The sequence below is a fragment of the Cinclus cinclus genome, chromosome 1 (assembly GCF_963662255.1).
Source record: "Cinclus cinclus chromosome 1, bCinCin1.1, whole genome shotgun sequence".
Classification (NCBI taxonomy): Eukaryota; Metazoa; Chordata; class Aves; order Passeriformes; family Cinclidae; genus Cinclus; species Cinclus cinclus.
The window spans coordinates 25,369,333-25,386,709 of record NC_085046.1 but is presented as its reverse complement, the minus strand read 5'-3'; the positions used below and the strand labels follow the sequence as shown (position 1 = coordinate 25,386,709).

The window sequence follows — 17,377 nt, the reverse complement described above, 5'->3', positions numbered from 1 at the left end:
AGGTTTTCAGTAATTTTTCTGGTTCAGATTCAGAACCACTGACCAATACCACTTTATAAATTGGTCAGATTTGGTGTTGATATTAGAAAGGACTTGACCAAATACCATTTGGCAGGTGGTTGTCTCCACAGCACTTACTTCCATCTGTTGCATCTCATGTGACAGTAATAGAGTTTAATAAATAGTTCTCTCCTCAGTGTTGACTATAACGTTCTAGAATGAATATGTGATTTATGCAAGATGTGTGCATTGGCACCTACCAGGAAATGCATCAGATGGCATGTCATGGTTGTACTTGTCTTTATTTGTGGATTATCTTTGTCCTTGTCTGGCATAAAAGCGAGGGGAAAATATGTCACCCTTTTCCTGTCTAAAACCATAAACAAACATCTAAGATTCAAAAAGAATTACAGAAGACAAAGCTTTTTAAATCCTCAGGAATTTTCAATTCACAGTAAACATTCATTATACTAGAATTTGGCCTGAATCTAATTCTCCCCTACCACAGGGGGAGGTATCTTTTTCCAGCTTGTGGGGTCAAAAAAAAATTATTTCCCATGTCTTTTCACAATTTTGGGGTCTCTTTCCCCAAGAGCAGGGGAGGTGTCTTCTTCTGTCCCATCACTAGAGGATAGGAGCAATGTGTCCACACACCTTTTCACCACAACAGCCTTGTGGCTGCTTCAGTCCCTACTCCTGGAATGGCTTTACACAAAGTAATAGCAGTTTGAAAGTATGTGTTCTTCATTGAAGAGATACCTTTTGTATAAGAATTGCATGTAAACTACACCATTTTTTTTTTCCCTGTTGAGAACTTTTTTCCTCAACACTGCTGATCTGTTATTATAGAAATCTGCTGACATGGGGCAAAACTGTCCTGACTGTTGGGTTTTAATTAGTTGCTGTTAAAAAGAGAAACACAAAGTGGTTGATTGCCATTTTGGGGGAGAAGGAAGGGGAGGGGGCTGGGGAACAGTTGCAGCTCCTTGGTGATGGCTATGAAAGACCAAATGTGGAAACACAGAATGCAAAGTAGTATTCAGCAGAGATTGAGTCAGACTAAAAATGGAAGATAATAGGATTTACTAGTTCATTCTAATTTTCATTTTCAACAGACCCACCAATGAAATAATAAAAAGTAACAACAGACCAGCAAATGTGAGAGTCCATCTGTTATTATTGTTCATTTGTTAATTATATGAATCTGTAATGATTTGAGGGAAAAGAGGAAAATGTATTGTTATTTTAGACCCTTAGAATTATTTTCCCAATTTTTTTCTTATTCTTTCAAATTAAGGTTGATTTCATTAGATGAGGAGAGCCATACCAAGGAATCGAACTATTCAGGTATTACATTTTGTGTTATCATAACTCCATAAGTGCTGTAACACTTGGGTTTTTTGGTTTGGTTTGGTTTATTTCCTGTATTGGCTTCACCCAGCAAATCCCTACAAATGCATAAAACCAAATGCCAGGAGAATCTGTTAATCTCTTACTTGTTACATCCCACTGTGTTTCATTCAGTCATTCTCAGGCAGGTCAAATAGCTTGTGTTCTGAAGCCTAATTCTTACATGGGGCATGTACCCTTCAAGAAAGGGACCTGAAGGTTAGCAGGTGAGACAAGGGAAGTGTGCCACTTAGCTCACTGGCTTGTTCCAGTTATTAAACTATAGTCTGTGAAAAACTTCATAAATTCAGTGGCACTTCTGCCCACAAGGCAGGCAAGATCATGCTCAGCTGCTGCCAATGACCTTATGTGTTGTTATTACCCAGTGACACAGCCGGGCTTCAATTGGAAGTCCACTGAGGAAGAAAGGAGAGAATAGATACAACTGACAGAAAGGGAAGTTCTGAGTATGTACTAAGAAGCAAGTGCTTGCAGCGTGGGTGGTGAAGTGCTGTAAAAAGTGGAATCTTCATCCATGGAATTCTTCAAGATGATCTGACTTTTTCTCCTAAATTAATGGAGAATAATTTTAATATGTTGTATTTTATCCTTCATTAAGATACTTAAAAAGTATTACATGAAAGTCAAGACTACTCTCAAATCTTTATTTCAGTGAGTTAATCATATTGATGTCTTGAACTCATCATCTCATCCTTATTTTGAAGTTTTTGTTTCTATTCCACTTTACAACATCCCTTTTCAAATATGAACTATATAGCTGGACAAGAGATTTCTGATGTTGTTCTCACCTGTCATGTTTCTAGAAGGTAAAGCCACATTCCTGTTTCTGTATCCAAGAAGAGCATCCCATTTTGCTGCAACATCAAGTTTGAAGCTCATATCTCAATGAATAATTTACCAAGACTCAGTTCCTTTTCGTCATAGCTTTCCAGGATTCATTTGGCCTTTTTACAACATAGCTTGTATTCCTTAGTCCTGGAGATGTAACTTACAACTTGGTGGTATTAAATTCTCCCAGCTCTGACTACAGAAACCAAATGAGTGGACTGACCACCTCTAATAGTCTGTTAGTTGTTTGCACATTTTTTTCAAGAGTGATTTTGTGTTTGCTTCCAGATGACTGCTAAAACCATTGACTAGCAATGGATAAAACAGTAAGCCTTACAGATCTGAACTAAAAACACTTTGCAATTATTTCTCCTAACAATGGGCTTTTGACATCTGTTAGTTGTCACATTCCTAATCCATTCAATATGTTTGTTATAGATGTTACACAGTGCTAACTTTTTAGCTGGAAGGCTGTGCAGTGCAAATTCAAGTTGTTTCTAAACAAATATCTTTACTGAAGAAAAGCTCATCGTTTTATTGAAGAATTAAATTAGCTGGTTTTTTTTCAACTGGGTCTGCTTTCCATAAAATCAACAGTAAATTATTAGAGGAGCATTTATTATGCTCACATTGTTTTGCTGGGTGCTGTACTGAATGGCATTCCATTAATCTTTTAACTGGGAGTAATGGTGATCTACCAGGCTGAAGTAACTTGCAGTTACTTGAGTCACTCTGTTTAATTATGGTTGTTTGGGTGTTTTTTTTGTAATAAAGACACAATATTAAGACTTTTCCAGTGTTTTGAAGTTCCACCTATTTTGCAGTTAATTAGATCAGATATATCTTTGACAAGATATTTTAATGTATTTGGGTACAAAATCTGACTTGTATTTTCTTAGCAGATGTTTTCTAGAATCTGTTACTTACAGATTGTAAAATATTTCACCATAAAATACATACCTTGTTCCGTCTCTTTCTTCAACACCCCTAAAAGGAACTGAAGTGTTTTGAAATACTTCTAACTGGTCTTCTAAATTTTTCCATCTTCATACACCAGGTCTATGCCATTGCTAAGATTTTTTTTTCTTAAGTTACCCTATGTAGTCTAAAGTCATACAGATACAGTGCTTCTTGTGAGGGAGTTATGTTGCCTCTTAGTTTTACTCACCAATTACTTGTACTTCATAATTTCCATTTTTTTTATCGTTTGCTCTGTGTTTTCCCTAGCTACGCTACAGATAACCTTTCAGATTGGCTCCACCATGTTTACCACTCAACTAAGGCAGGCTTTGGGCAACAGTTGTACCTTTTTCATTACAGAATTGTCACCATCCATACCCCACCTGTCATGAACCTTGCTTTCTGATTTTCTTTTTCCTTCTGCCAGACAGTTGAGGGTTGGGACTTTCCCCTTTGGCTTTGCGCATTATGATCTTATGAAAGCATCATGTATATTTAATGTGTGTTTATTCCTCTCCTGTCTGTATCTATATAGAGTGTAACCAGATGTGCTCATGGGTTCTTAGATGACCAGCTGATTCTTGTGCCAGGAGCACAGTTCTGCCCTAGCAAAGCCTAATGAAGAGAATGATACAAATAGTAAACTGTTCTGTTTCCTTTAGTTCTGAACACACCTTGAAGTTTCTCTTGGAAGAGATCAGCAATTCTCTTGAAATAGTTTGCGATTCCGTTTTTGTTCCACAGTATAGAATTCTATTTCACATTTCCTTGTGTGAGAGCCTTGTGTGAGGCTTCCAGCAGATGGGCCTTCCAGTTCTGGCAATACTGTGGCCAAACCCTTGCCTTTAGAGCTATAGGCTTAGTTGTCTAGGAGCTAGATTTCCTCACCAGTTAATAAAGGAGAAAAAGGCATATTCAGCAGTAACTCGTCCCTCATGTTTTGCTACATGACTTAAATGGGGTTAATCATCTGAGGGAGGTATCTTTCTCTTCACTGATAAACAGAATCTAGATGATTGTTTTGACTCCATGTCTCATCTAAGAACTTGCTGAGAATTTAAGCTGTGTTTTGTCACTTCTAATAGCCTATGACTCTCAGGTCTACATTTTACTCCCTATTGGTCTTAGTCCACTTATTTCCCTGCAGAGGAGATGTTGTTACTTATATCCTGACTTGGGATACCTTGGGTGAAGACTTCTTCTTCCTGTTCTCAGGGTTTGTGTTGTGAGGAAGAACACATTTTGAGGAAGGCAGTTTAGAGAGTGACAAGATCCCGGCACTTCTTTGCACTCTCCTGTCTTAAGTACAAACTTCTAAAAGAAATTTCTCTGCTTCTGGAGGACTGATTGTTGCAGTTGCCTTAGTTGGATCCACTCAGCCTGGAGAGGGTAGTGTAGCAGGCAGGGGCTCAAAGATCTCCCTCAGCTTGTTATTCAGAAATTTGCCTCACTTTGAAATGCTTGTACCTTGGGTCTTTCTCTCATTGTGACCAGGCTCATTTTAAATGTGACTCATTTAACATGTGAATCCCAACAACCATTGCATGTTGATCTTATAGTGGTGTTGTTTATAAGCATGGTCTCCTGCCAAGTGCAATATGACATGTTTATGGATCTCAATTACAGCTGATGATGGCAAGGATGTCATCTCCACATTACAAGGACATTGTAACCACAAGCAGAACTCAGGTGAAGAGAATTAAGAAAACTATCTTTACATGTTTACATACTGATTGTCAGTGTACTGCAGATCTTCCTTTATGGCTTTTAATTTTTCTTTATTTGTTCTTTTTTTTTTTAGGTGCTATAGATGAGTTATTAGACCTGCAACCTGAAGAAAATGGTATTACATGACTGTGCATGTCTGTTTCATCTGTTTCATTTGCTTTCCAGTCATATTAGCCAAGTGTACTTTTAATTTTAGATCTTAATTTCTTTCAGTCTGAAAGGTGGAATGAAATTATTCAGCTGCAATATTTAAATAGTATTAAAGGAAACTCAGCAGAGGCACTATTCCTGACAATTACAATATGAAGTAAACCTTATTGGGGATAAAATGTTTATACCAGGTAATTCAAGATTAGGTAGGCAGAACTATATCCTATTTGCCCAACTGAAGTAGGTTCCGTTGTAAACCTTACCCCTCCTATAACATTTCACAAGTTTTTCATTTTGGTTTTTAAGTTGTTGTGCTACAACTTTTGGCAATACACTAGTAACCAGAAGATTTTGTGTTAAAAATGCTCATATCGGGAACAAATAATGTAGTCTTCTTAAAACCTTCTAAGAACTGGTGACTTCTTTCAGACAGAGAGTTAATTAAATCCACTGTACTGTCCTTATACTTCTGTGAAATCCCTGGCAGCTCAATGGAATGTGCTGTTTTGCCAGGTAACATATGAAATATCTGGGTTAAAGTTTTATAATTTTTCATAAGAAGTCATAGTGTTGTCTATAATTTTTCAATTGTTTTTCACTCATATATCTCAGAAGAATGAGTAAAAAAACTTCAACCACCAGAACAAGCAAATGAGGCAAAGAAAAAAAATCCCTTTGTGTGGTTTAGTCAGTCAGACTGAGAGTGTTTGGGGTATTTAAAACACTGCCTTTGTGGTAGGTGAGGACATTTGCAAACACCTTGACTTTGGATTTAGCACGGGCAGTGTCTTGCACTGGTGGGGAAATTATCCATGTGGGGAATCACCCATGAAGGCAGGCACCAGCAAAGTTCCTCAGCTGTCTGCAGAAGCAGCCCTAATCTGTGAACAGATAAGTTAGCAGTGACTTCTTTTCTGTGGTTATTAAAAAAGATCAGTGCATGACTGATAGTGGCTTTTTTTTTCTTCTGGTTTTCTTCTTACTCAGTTCCATTCCTTGTTGGGCCTTCCTAGAAAAGATACCAATTAATACATACAATTATTTCTCATACAAACTTAGCTGTGCCACTTAAGACTTTTTCCTTTACTTAAATAGTTAAATGAATACAAAAACTGCTGTGAGATGTCTGCATTGGGTAAGGATCACTTTGGCACTGTTAAAATATCAGCCATTTGCCCTAATTTTGAACATTAGCTAGCTTTAGGCTAATGAATATTGTACTATTTTAAGTGAAGGAGTATAGGTAGAGTTACACTTTCATGCGTGTTTCAGAAGGAAGTCTTTATCATGTGTTGCCAATCATGTACTGTTGTAAATATTTTTAGTTTCACTTCCCTTTTTTTTTAATAGCAGCAAAATGAGGTATGTTTACAAAGGAATTGTGAGCATTGCTAGAGGCTTGTTCAAACAACTACAGAAAAGAATATAATCACGTTGTTCTTTCAGTGTTTTATTGGAAGGTTTGGATTTTTTTCATGGTTATTTATAAGGTTGGGGCAGCATGTGCAGACAGAAAAAAGGATTCCGACTGAAAATGGGCAGTGAAAGCAGAAACAGGAAAAGAAATAATAGATGATTTATGGGTAAGGTGAGAAAGTCCCTATCATTCTAGTAATCTGGTAGAGATACCACGTGAGTAATATCTTGGTAAGCAAGACTGGTTTCTGAGATAACGTTTATTGCATATAAGAGTAAAACTTGCTTCTGCTGCTGCTTACTCAGGGCAGCCTGAACCTGAACACACCCTATCCTGCCCTGCCACAGGTGCACAGTCCCCACAGGAAAACCAGAAAGATTGCTGAGCCACCGAATGTGTCGCTCCTCAGATTTCTGGTAGTTGTACACCTTGCAGCAAGACCTGACTGCTCTTCACATGTAAAGCTTTATGTTGTACTTGCTCCTGAAGTCACAATGGGGCTCCTGCAATGGTTCCCCAGATGAAGCAGAGCTTGGCTCTGAGCTGTGCTGCTGCATTTTGTTCCGTTCAGGGCACTTGTGGTTACGTGTGGTGCTGGTGTTGTGTCGTAGCAAATCTGCTATAAATGCTGCTCCCTTTGCATCTCTCCCTGCAAGTTCATGAAGGGGCTTCCTGAGAGCAGCTTTGAGGTAGTGATGCCCCATAGAGCTCAGAGTTCTTAAGGGCCTTTGAAATAGAAGGTGAGTTTCCCCTTATGGGAGGATTTATCCCTCTGTCTTACCTCCTGAATAACCTGGGGGAATTGGAGGTACTTGGACAATGTTAATATTCTTTGATCTTTATCTGAAGATGGGAAAACAGCCTGAAAATTCATAAGGACAAATTGTTTTCTGTGGTGTTTTAGTTATAGTCTAGAGGGAATGTCAGGAGAATTGACGTGTTTCTAATGTTTCTATTTCTAATTTTTAGGCCCTGTCAGGAAGTACAGAGGTATATCAAAATGTGAGTTAGAAAGGAGTTGAATCTCACAGCCAAGCTCAGTAATGAATAAAATCATTTTATTGTGTGTTGGTTTATTTGTTTCTTAGTACGTAGGTGTGTGCGCTGACGCATGAGCTTATTTTTAAACACAGTTTTTTGCTTTTTTTCTCCTCTGACTCAACTTCAACCATTTCATTATAAATTATTACAGCTGTTACCAGGAAACTTTTCTGAGAAGGCTGTTGAGTTTCAGTAAAATGGCCTGTTGCAAACACTTGCTACTGTCAATCTTTTATCCCAACCCAAAAGGGTTAAAAGCATTATGTAAGTTGAATGCAAATTGTAGAGTTCAGCTGATCTACACAAACTGTGGAAAACTGAACTTGTTTCTGTGCCTTACCACAAGTTTGAAACAAGCATAATTAAGATAAACTGATCTGGATTTCAGGAGCATAACATTATTAGCCTGGTTAACCACTGTTTTTGTGTTCTGCAGACTTCTACAGGGGAGCTCTAAATGCTTCCAAGTAAAATAACTCTTGGGGGTCCTTGATAGTTCTTTAACTCTCAAAATATTTTGTAAAAGGATGATGATCCTGGTTAGCAGTTTCATGTATTTTATATAATTTTTTAGCATTTCTACAATAGGAAAAAATTGTTTTTAAGGAGCAGTGGATCAAGTGATCTGAGCGCTTCTTCTGCTGCAATTCTGGTGCTGGAAAAACTAGCACGGGGAATCAGAAGGAAAGTGAGCCCAAATTATTTCTCAGCAGCTTAGGAGAAGAAAAAAAAAAATGCTACAGCATTGATCATTGTAGAAATCCAACTCTGTGTGATAGACTAACCTTTCTTTAAGGGAAAATACTCCAATAATTTAAGCATTGATCAGAAAATCTTAAGGGAGATCTTAAATTCCCAAGCTCTATATTTTTTTTCAGCTTATACCAATCTGGGGTTTTTTGGTTTTTTTTTTTTTTTGAAACTTTCATATAATAATCTTAAATGTTGTTTCAAGAAGCAACAAAGAAGTAGTATTTCTCAACGATTTAAATATTAGACTGTGTAATGATTTTGGTGTATTTAATACAATTTTAAGCATACTTGTAGTATTATTTTTAACGAGAAGCAAATCTTAACAGCAGTGATGTTATCTAGGGAAATGAAGGAATTATTTGTTGCATAAGGTATAAACCCAGATGCCCAAGAGTCTAAAAAAGAAAAAAAATATTCTTGCAAAAATACTACATCTCACTCAACATACCTAGCCTAGATTTGCTATATTTTTTGAAGTTCCTTCTTTACTTTGTCTAAAAAAACTTATTTCTCTTGACTTTCTTGTCCTGAGACAGCTTCAAAGGAAAAGTTTGTGAGATCCTTGGAGCCAGAACCTGGTGATAAGGATGACATGGTGTTACTAAATGAGATCCTCAACGCCTCCTCCCTAGATGAGGGGGAATTCAGCAAAGAGTGGACAGCTGTTTTTGGACAGGCTGCTGATCTCACCATGAACTCTTCAGCTAGAGATGGGGAGAACACTTCATCGTCTGCAGTACCAGCACCATCAGGCTACTTGCCCTCACAGCTGCTAGACCAAAACATGAATGACTTGCAGTCATCCTTACATGGTGAGAGCTGGTTGTCTTCTGTCAGTATGTTGGGGTTAGGGTTTAGAGTATAGTTTTCTGGTGTGTAGAAGTGTGGTGAAAGTTTACATTGTGCCATGGCTGCAGAAATTGTGTCTGAAATTAAAGCAGAGTATGGCCTGAAGAAGAAACACATGAGTAACTACTTGTTTTTATAGCTCTTCTCATGCAGTGTTTGAGCAAAGTACCCAAAACCTAAAGTCAAGATTACTGTCTTGAATGTTTTCGTGGAATTTCTTGAAATGTTCTGTAGAACTTTGAGATAATTTTTTTATTTTTCCTGAAGCAGAAAAATATGTTTCAATGGGTTTTACCAATGCAACTCTTTCTCTCCTCTTTCTTCTGTGCAGTTAATTCTCTTGGCTTTTCCAAGCTTACTTCTGGGGAAGAGAAAAGAGGGGAACTAGGGCAGAGCTTTCCTGCTGCTGCTTTGGCCTTGAGGAAGAGAGGGAGGAAGGCAAGCTGGTGATGAACAGCCAGCAGCACCTACCTTTGTGCTCCTTGCAGTCTGGCTGGATCTACTGTAGGGCTTTGCAGGTTGGAGGGGACCTTGCCTTTTTGGGCTCTGTCCCAAGTTATTTCAATCTCACTTGGGCAAGAGCAATATAGGAAAGAGTAGCAGGCTGGTCCTATCCTGGGGACTATTTCTTGGAACCTATGCAACTGGAAGAGTCATACCTGATGTAAAATGGCCTGTGACATTTTGGCAGGAATAAGAAAGTCAGATTTACTTTATAAGTCATGAAGTTACTACCAGCACCTCTACTAGAGCAAGATATCTCGGTTCATTGGCTTCAGCACTTAGATGAAAAATGGGGAATACATTTGTAATGATGCACAGGTTTAGATGTATTTTTATAAGGTACATGATTTTCAAGCAAATTACTAAAAATAGCAACAGAAATATTATGAGATTGATTTTTTCATATTTTTTCAACATATATCCCAAATATTTTACGTATTTTTAAATATATTTTACATTTCAGTGTAATTTCCATTTTTAATGTAAATGTATTTTTAAAGGAAAAGTATTTTTTAGGTATAAGCAGCAAGTGGAGTTCTGCATCCTTTCTGATGTGTCTATTAGCTTTCATTTGCACTGGCATTGGGTGCAGTGTTAGAGACTTCAGAATCAGAATTCAGTAATGTTGCATTCAAAGAATACTAGGAATGGGAAATCCCTTCCAGTCAACACCTTTTTGAATTAAAAAAAAAGTAATAAAGGGCAAAATAAATGGATGTTTTCAAATGGGTTTCCAAGGTTTTGGCAGAAGATTGTGGTAATTGATGTACTGGCATTTGAAAAGACAGGGCTAAGCAGCTAAGTGATTGTAGCTGAAAATAATCTTTCTAAATGTTTTGTTTCTTGTTTTATCTTTCTAAATATTTCCAAGTTTTTTGTTTTCCTATTTTTTAACAGAAGATGACATTTGGTCCATTTTATATCTTGCAAAATGCCAGCTTCAGTCTTAAACTACATTTTACTTCACAACTTTTCTTTCAGAATTTGACCTTATTATTAAATATGAAGAGACTTTTTTTAAAAAAATATTACCTGGAGTATAATCATGTCCAGACATACAAGTTGGAAATATATGATTTATATTTTTACCGAGGACTTGTGATACATCTGCATTTTTTTTCCCTAACTAGTAGGATTGCTTAATAATTATTCAGTGTGAGGTGCCACACTGCAGCCTCAATGTTGCATACTTCCTGTGTGAATTTGGCCTTAAGACCATAAAGATTCTTAAAACTCACATGCTTAACTTTAAGCACATTAACTTTTCTATTAACTTCAGTGGGATTACTTACTTATTTTACGTTAAGCATGCTCATAAATCTTTGGGGCTTTGTTTTCTCTCTGCCTCAGATCTTAATCTGTAAAACAGGCACAATGCTATGCAGGTTATAAACTGTTACGGTCAGGAATTCCCAGCTCAGAGTTTTCTCTGGCTGTATTTATAGGCAGGATCCAGCACAATGGGACTCTGAATTGCTATGGGGCTACCAGATGCTGGTTTGAAATACATATAAATGTGTGTGTGTGTGTATATATATATGTATGTGTATATATATATATATAACAGAAACAAAGCATGCTCCTAACATATATTCTAGATTCTCCTCCAGATACAGCTCTGTAGTTAAGTTGCCTTTCTACTTTTTCAGAGGGAGCATTGGCTTTCTCTTTTCATGATGTTTATGGCCCCATTTGCTTACTCATTCGTACCATTAAGGGCTCCTCTTTATCTTTCCTACATGTGCATATATTCTAGTTGGTAAGAAAATGCACAGCTCACCATTTCCTTTTCTAAATTTAATCACGGCAATGTTGGTGAAGATGCTTGCTGAACAGCAAGCTGTTTGGTTTCCTTGCTGTCTTGGCAATAACCTTTTTGTCTGGTCACGTAACAAAGCCATGCTGTGAACAGGCAAACCAAAACAGGCTTAGGGCCAACAGCTGCTTTCAAACTGATAGGCTGCGGTTTGGTTTTGAAAGGCAAAGTTGTTCCCTGTAGCTGACTAAAAATATAATTCATGAAAGTATTTAATAAAAATTCTGTGTCAGTCTTTCCCAGTACCTACATAGATCAGGAATTTCATTCTGAAAACATCACATATTTTCTGTAGCGTGTTTGGTTGGATTTTTTGTTGCTATCCTTTAGGTTCTTCTTGTTTTCTGAGTGGCTCTTGAGCTACCTGCGTTTCATGAAATGACAACCAGGCCACAGCATCTGTCATGGATGTGCTGCCTACCAGGCCTTAGTCCAGGGATTCAGAAAGAGGCAGGGCTCCAGAGGAGTTCACTGGTCTCAAGTGTTTCACTCCCTGACCTCCCCAGCACACCAGTGTAAAGCAACATCAGTGATGTCACAGGGAGCCAGTTCCTCAAGTCACCGAGACTTGCACAGAAAGTTTCTGGCAAAACTCCTGTTCATTTCTGTCAGATTAGGATTTGGCCCTCTTTGTTTAAGCAGCTGAATTTACCTGTTGTCATTCATTGCCATATCAAACACTTCCTCACAATGCATCTCCAAGCTCACAAAAGCATTGCAGTCTACTGTAGTTGTGTATAATGTCCTCTGCCATTCTTGTTTGTACCACAAAGAAAATGCCTGGAAAAGTATGTCATTCTGAAAGGCAATGCCATGCTTTCCATTATTTATCTTTCAGATTTGCTTATTTGAAAGATTAAAGTGTAAAAACTTATTTTTCAAGGGGCACAGGCTGGCTTACAAGCCTTTATCATCTTCATCTAGGGCAAATACATGTGAGCACTCTGCATCCAGATTTTGAAGAAGTTTTTGGTTAGTTTCCTTAGAGATACAGAGGATGTTTGTGGCTTTAAATTTCCTTCCTAATTCATGTGATTTTACAGAAAAATACTTTTTTTTATAACATAGCTTGGGCTTTAGGCCTTTTACAGCAAGGTAAGATCAGAGAGTGATGAGAATAATCTACTGAGAGAGGAAGGGTTGATCTGACTGATGTGGTTGTTGCATTACCTGTCAGGATGCTGGAAGCCAATATCTGACAGGACTCCCAAAAGACCAGAAAGTAAGGGGAGGAAGAACAAAAAGAGTAAAAGAGGATGTGAAAGCACAAACTTGCAGAAAAAAAACCAAAACCAAAGATTGAATAAGGAAATAGTAACTGGGTACATAGATGAGCATCCTGTTTGTGATACTGCCAAATTAGATGGATAATCAATCAGGCCAAACTTAAAGGATATATTAATTAAATTAGAAATACTGTCTCTAGTCCTCTAAATGTAACAAAGGACATGAATTTATGTATCATAAGCAAGGGACAAAAAATGGATTTTTTTATTCCTAATATGTTTCTGCAGTATACTACCCCTAGTTCATTTTGCCAACCTGTCCATCTGGCCTCATTAACTGTATTTATCATTACTCTTTTGTGGATATAGAATATGCATGTAAGAACAGAAAATTATTTCACTTTTTTCCTGCATAATTTCTCTCTTCTTGCTGAGAGTCTTCTTTCAAATAAAGAGAAAAAAAATACACCATTAAAATGTAGTTTGAAATTAACTTGAAGTAAAAAATCTTGAATTTAATTCTTCAGTGTTTTGCAATGAACTATCTGTTCTTCCAGAATTACTTCAAAATTAACTAAAAAATCTAGGGTCTCTAAATAAAGTTTTATCTGGAACAGTGGATGAAATGGAAGTCTTTGGACATGGAAAAAGTGCTTATTATGTGTGGTATTTCCACCCAAATATAAGTGACCCTTTTCCTTACAGCTGTGTTTGACTTGATTACTGAACTGGCTTTTCTTTGAATAAGTATTAACTGTGATTCCGTAAGAGAAACAAAAATCTTTTCTAGCCAAGTGAAAGGTTTGAAAAGAGTATAGTTGATTGGAGCAGGAGATGATGAAAGTGATCTACAGATGCTCCTCTAAAGGGTTTTGCTGCTATGCAGGTCTGACTGCTGACTTTGTGTGTACAAAGACATATACGTAATGTAATGTAATGTAATGTAATACTCTGCTCCTCTGTCTGGTGCTGCCAGATGCTGGAGTGTTGGAGTTAACAAAGCAACTCCTCATGCTAATGCTGCTGTATTACTGATTTTTAGGATGGGCAGCCAGCAGTGTGATCCCACCATCTATACCACAGCCAGCACAGAAACCACACAGCCTGAATGTGAATGATGACAAGATGCCTGGGAAAGGTGATAGTCATGTATTTTTTTCATTTACTTGGCTTTTCCTTTTTAGCTCTTGTGTCTTGTATAGTGTCTCATATCTTCTCAGTTACTGTAGTATCAAAACTTATTTTTGTAGTAGCTCAGTCTTGTGCTCCCTGATTACTCTGCTTCACCTTGATAGGTGTATGATACGTGTGTATATGAGCATTTTTGGTAGGCTTAGTGTTAATAGCATGTCAGAAGAATAATTGACTATGTAACAAAGGAGTTGAAGCTACAGTTTCTTTTACCGACTTTAATTTTGAGTTACACAGAATAGCATCTGCATGCACTTTGAGCTAAACAATGTGTTTAAGGTCTAAGATTTAGCATTGTGGCTAAAATACAGGCTGCTGATAAGGCAGAAGAGCTGCACTTGCAATACTTTTTATAAACATACATGATATCAGTAATCACCTGTTTAAAACTTAATTTAGTTGTTGCAACTGAGCCAAGAGTGCATAGCCCTGCCATCTACTGAGACAAAGGCCTGCTGATTTTTGACTAGGATTTTCTGGATAAGTGAACCAGAATTATGTTGAATTCCATTGCCAGTTTGTAGCCAATTCTCTGCATTCACATTTCATGATACAGAAGAAAGGGGTGACATGTATTCCTTCCCCTGAGATTTTTCAGCTCAGAAAAAAAAAAAAAAGAGGGTTAAGGTGTTTCGGGAGCTATTTTGGAAATCAGTGCAATTACACAGGCACAGGACTGGCACCAGCAAAAGGAATGACCTTCAGCTATTTGGAAATCTGTGGTTCTGAAAATGGCAGGTACCACAAGAGGTGTCATGCCAGGCAGAGCCTATTTTGTCTGTAAATTCTTTTTGTCACAAAGAAAGCTTTCGTGTGCCATTATGTCTCTGAGAGAAGAACATACCTTATTTCACTGTCAGTATATTACATGTTGGGCATAGGGCCACAAAAACAAAGCAAGGGGAGATGTAGCTTCTTCATAGCAGCCAAAGTTGTTACTGCTTTAACCTGAACATCTGCCCAGTTGGAATAAAAGCAGGCAGGAGACCTCTGTGAAATACATACACCAGTGTGGACTTAGAGGTGCAATAGTCCAGCTGCTATTGGATATATTTCCTATTCACATTTTGTCTATATCCGTCAGAATTATACTAGAAACTGTACTGGGGACTGCCTGTCGAATATAACCCCTCTCTTTCTCTCTCCAGCCAATGCCTTCCCATTAAAACTTCATTCCAGATGAGTAATGACCTTGTTGGTTGCATACAGGGGAGATGGAACAGTCACATGAATTGGATTTAGACAAAGGAATTTAGTCTTGTAAGAGAGGTTGAAACTTTCCTTTTGCTTGTTTTCAGGCATGCAGGGGCACACTCAAATACCTTTCATGAAGCAAAGCTAGACAGAGTGAGATTGTTTCTATTTCTAGTTAAAGTGTTCTGTGCTTATCGTGGCAGAAGCCATATAAAATACATAGCAGACATGTAAAACACTTATTTTTACTGAAGTTCTATATTCTAACAAAAATCGTGTTTTAAAATGCAATCACTCATTCTGATTTTCTTGTCAGAAGTGCCCTTGGTAATAAATTAAACAATAGCATGGCATTTGTTTGACCTCAGTCAAACATTCAGTCAGTTTTGGTTTAAAATAACTGACAAGTCTGTGCATTTGTTTTTCCTTTTTTTCCCCCCAGAATCTACAAAGAATCCTAAAGACTTGACTGCTTGGTTCAGTCTCTTTGCTGACCTTGACCCACTATCCAATCCTGATGCTGTTGGGAAAACTGATAAAGAACATGAATTACTTAATGCATGAGTCAGCTGCCTCTGGTAACTCACATTCTTCCCTTCATCAACACTATTTTGGAGTTTAAAATAACTAAATGAAAATTAGTATGCTGTTGTGAAACTATAAAGTATGTGCCATGATAATAAAACTAAAGGGAATTAATCCCCTTTTCTATAGGTACAGTTATTTGCTCTTGTTTTGTATAAAGAGTTCGCATTTATTTTCTATGTGGACTTACAAAAATGAGGTTAAGAATTAGGGCAGATTTCTTGCCAAATTAGATTGTCTGCTGAAACACTGTCTTTGCCTGGGGTGATGTGGAGCTAACACCGAAGTGAAATACAAATTGCAAACCTATTTTTTTATAATGTTTCTTGAGTAAATCAAAAAAAATTCATGTAACTGAAGAGGCTGCATGAGTCAAACATCTATCATGTATATAATATATCTATTACTGCTGTGTTAAGATGTCAACTACATTTGTTTTGTTAGTAGTCACAGTTGAAAAAGCTGTGCTGAAGCTAATTACTGAAGAAGTAAATTTGGGTCTGTGCAGCCACTGAAATTGTGCCCTTTCCAATCTAACTTATTTGACAAACTGCACTACATAAAGAGACGTCATGCCCAGGAGGCTTCTTTTTCTGAGTTTTTTCTCCATTGCACCAACAGAATTTGCACCTGTTTGCAGAAGTTTCTTGGAACTGTTGCTTTGCCATGCCTTCAATCCATTTCTGTTTCTGTTCTGAGAATTTTTCATCCAGTTTATTTCTGAAGCATGTGTTATTTTAAGCTTGTTGTGACATTAACTCTTTAATAAAATAATTTTGACAAAAACCACAACTTTATTCCCACTGGAATGCTGTTGTGCTGTTGAATTGATACATAACAAGCATCTAAAGATAAAGATGACCTGTTTGTAGACAGTACTGAACCCTTTGTTTCTGAATAGTAATCCAGTAGGAAGGACAGTGAGAAAATCTGAACTCGATGTGGTGTCCCTTTGCTTCCCTGCAAGAGAGAAGGAAAAGGCTCATAGAATCATAAAGGTTGGAAATGGCTTCCAAGACTATTGAGTCCAACCTTGGAACAAACATTTTGTCTGCCAACTAAACCACAGCACTCAGCGCCATGTCTGGTTGTCATTTGAACACTTCCAGGCATGCTGACTCCACCACCTTCCTGGGGAGCCCATTCCAATGCCTGACCACCCCTTGAGTGGAGAAATTCTTCCAGCTGTCCAACCTGGACATGCCCTTGTGCACTCTGAGGATGTGGCAGTAGCCAGTTAAGATCACAAGCTCTGTGTACTGTATATGACCTGCTTTATTATTTATTGCATTTAGCCCCTTTTTAATTTGCCTGATTTCCTTTTACGTTGGTGAAGTGTTTCATCAGCAATTATCTGTACACTCAGTTAATCCCTCCCTCATGGTCTAATAGGTAACTAAGTACCTGAAAATAACTGTATAAATGTACAAGTTCACTGAATTGGCCAACTTATTTAGTGCAGCAGAACATTGTTGGATATGTGCACTGAGCAGCAGTAATGTGGATTTGGTGCAGCCTACCTAAAAAGCCACATGCTAGCAGTGGCTGTGAGGTTGGACTGACCAAAGTTCATCAGGCTCAACCCTCAGCAAGCTTTAAACACCCCTGTTCAAACTGTCATGTTCATTATCCCATCCCATAATCTGGAAGTGTCAAAATACTTCAGTTTGTGCCAGAGAAGTTCTTCAGATGCTTAGACTTTCATGTCTAATAGGAAAAGAGGGT

The 17,377-nt window shown here is 37.7% G+C and overlaps 1 protein-coding gene across 1 annotated transcript in view; it reads left to right on the top strand.

The window, feature by feature from the left end:
- ICA1 (islet cell autoantigen 1) overlaps positions 1 to 15,631 on the top strand; it is a 54,086-nt gene extending 38,455 nt beyond the window's left edge. The window contains exons 9-12 of the mRNA XM_062495218.1: positions 1,298 to 1,347; positions 5,000 to 5,041; positions 8,824 to 9,099; positions 15,510 to 15,631. Coding sequence (XP_062351202.1) covers positions 1,298 to 1,347; positions 5,000 to 5,041; positions 8,824 to 9,099; positions 15,510 to 15,631 — 490 coding nt within the window. The remainder of the gene's footprint in view (positions 1 to 1,297; positions 1,348 to 4,999; positions 5,042 to 8,823; positions 9,100 to 15,509) is intronic.
- The last annotated feature ends 1,746 nt before the right edge of the window (positions 15,632 to 17,377 follow it).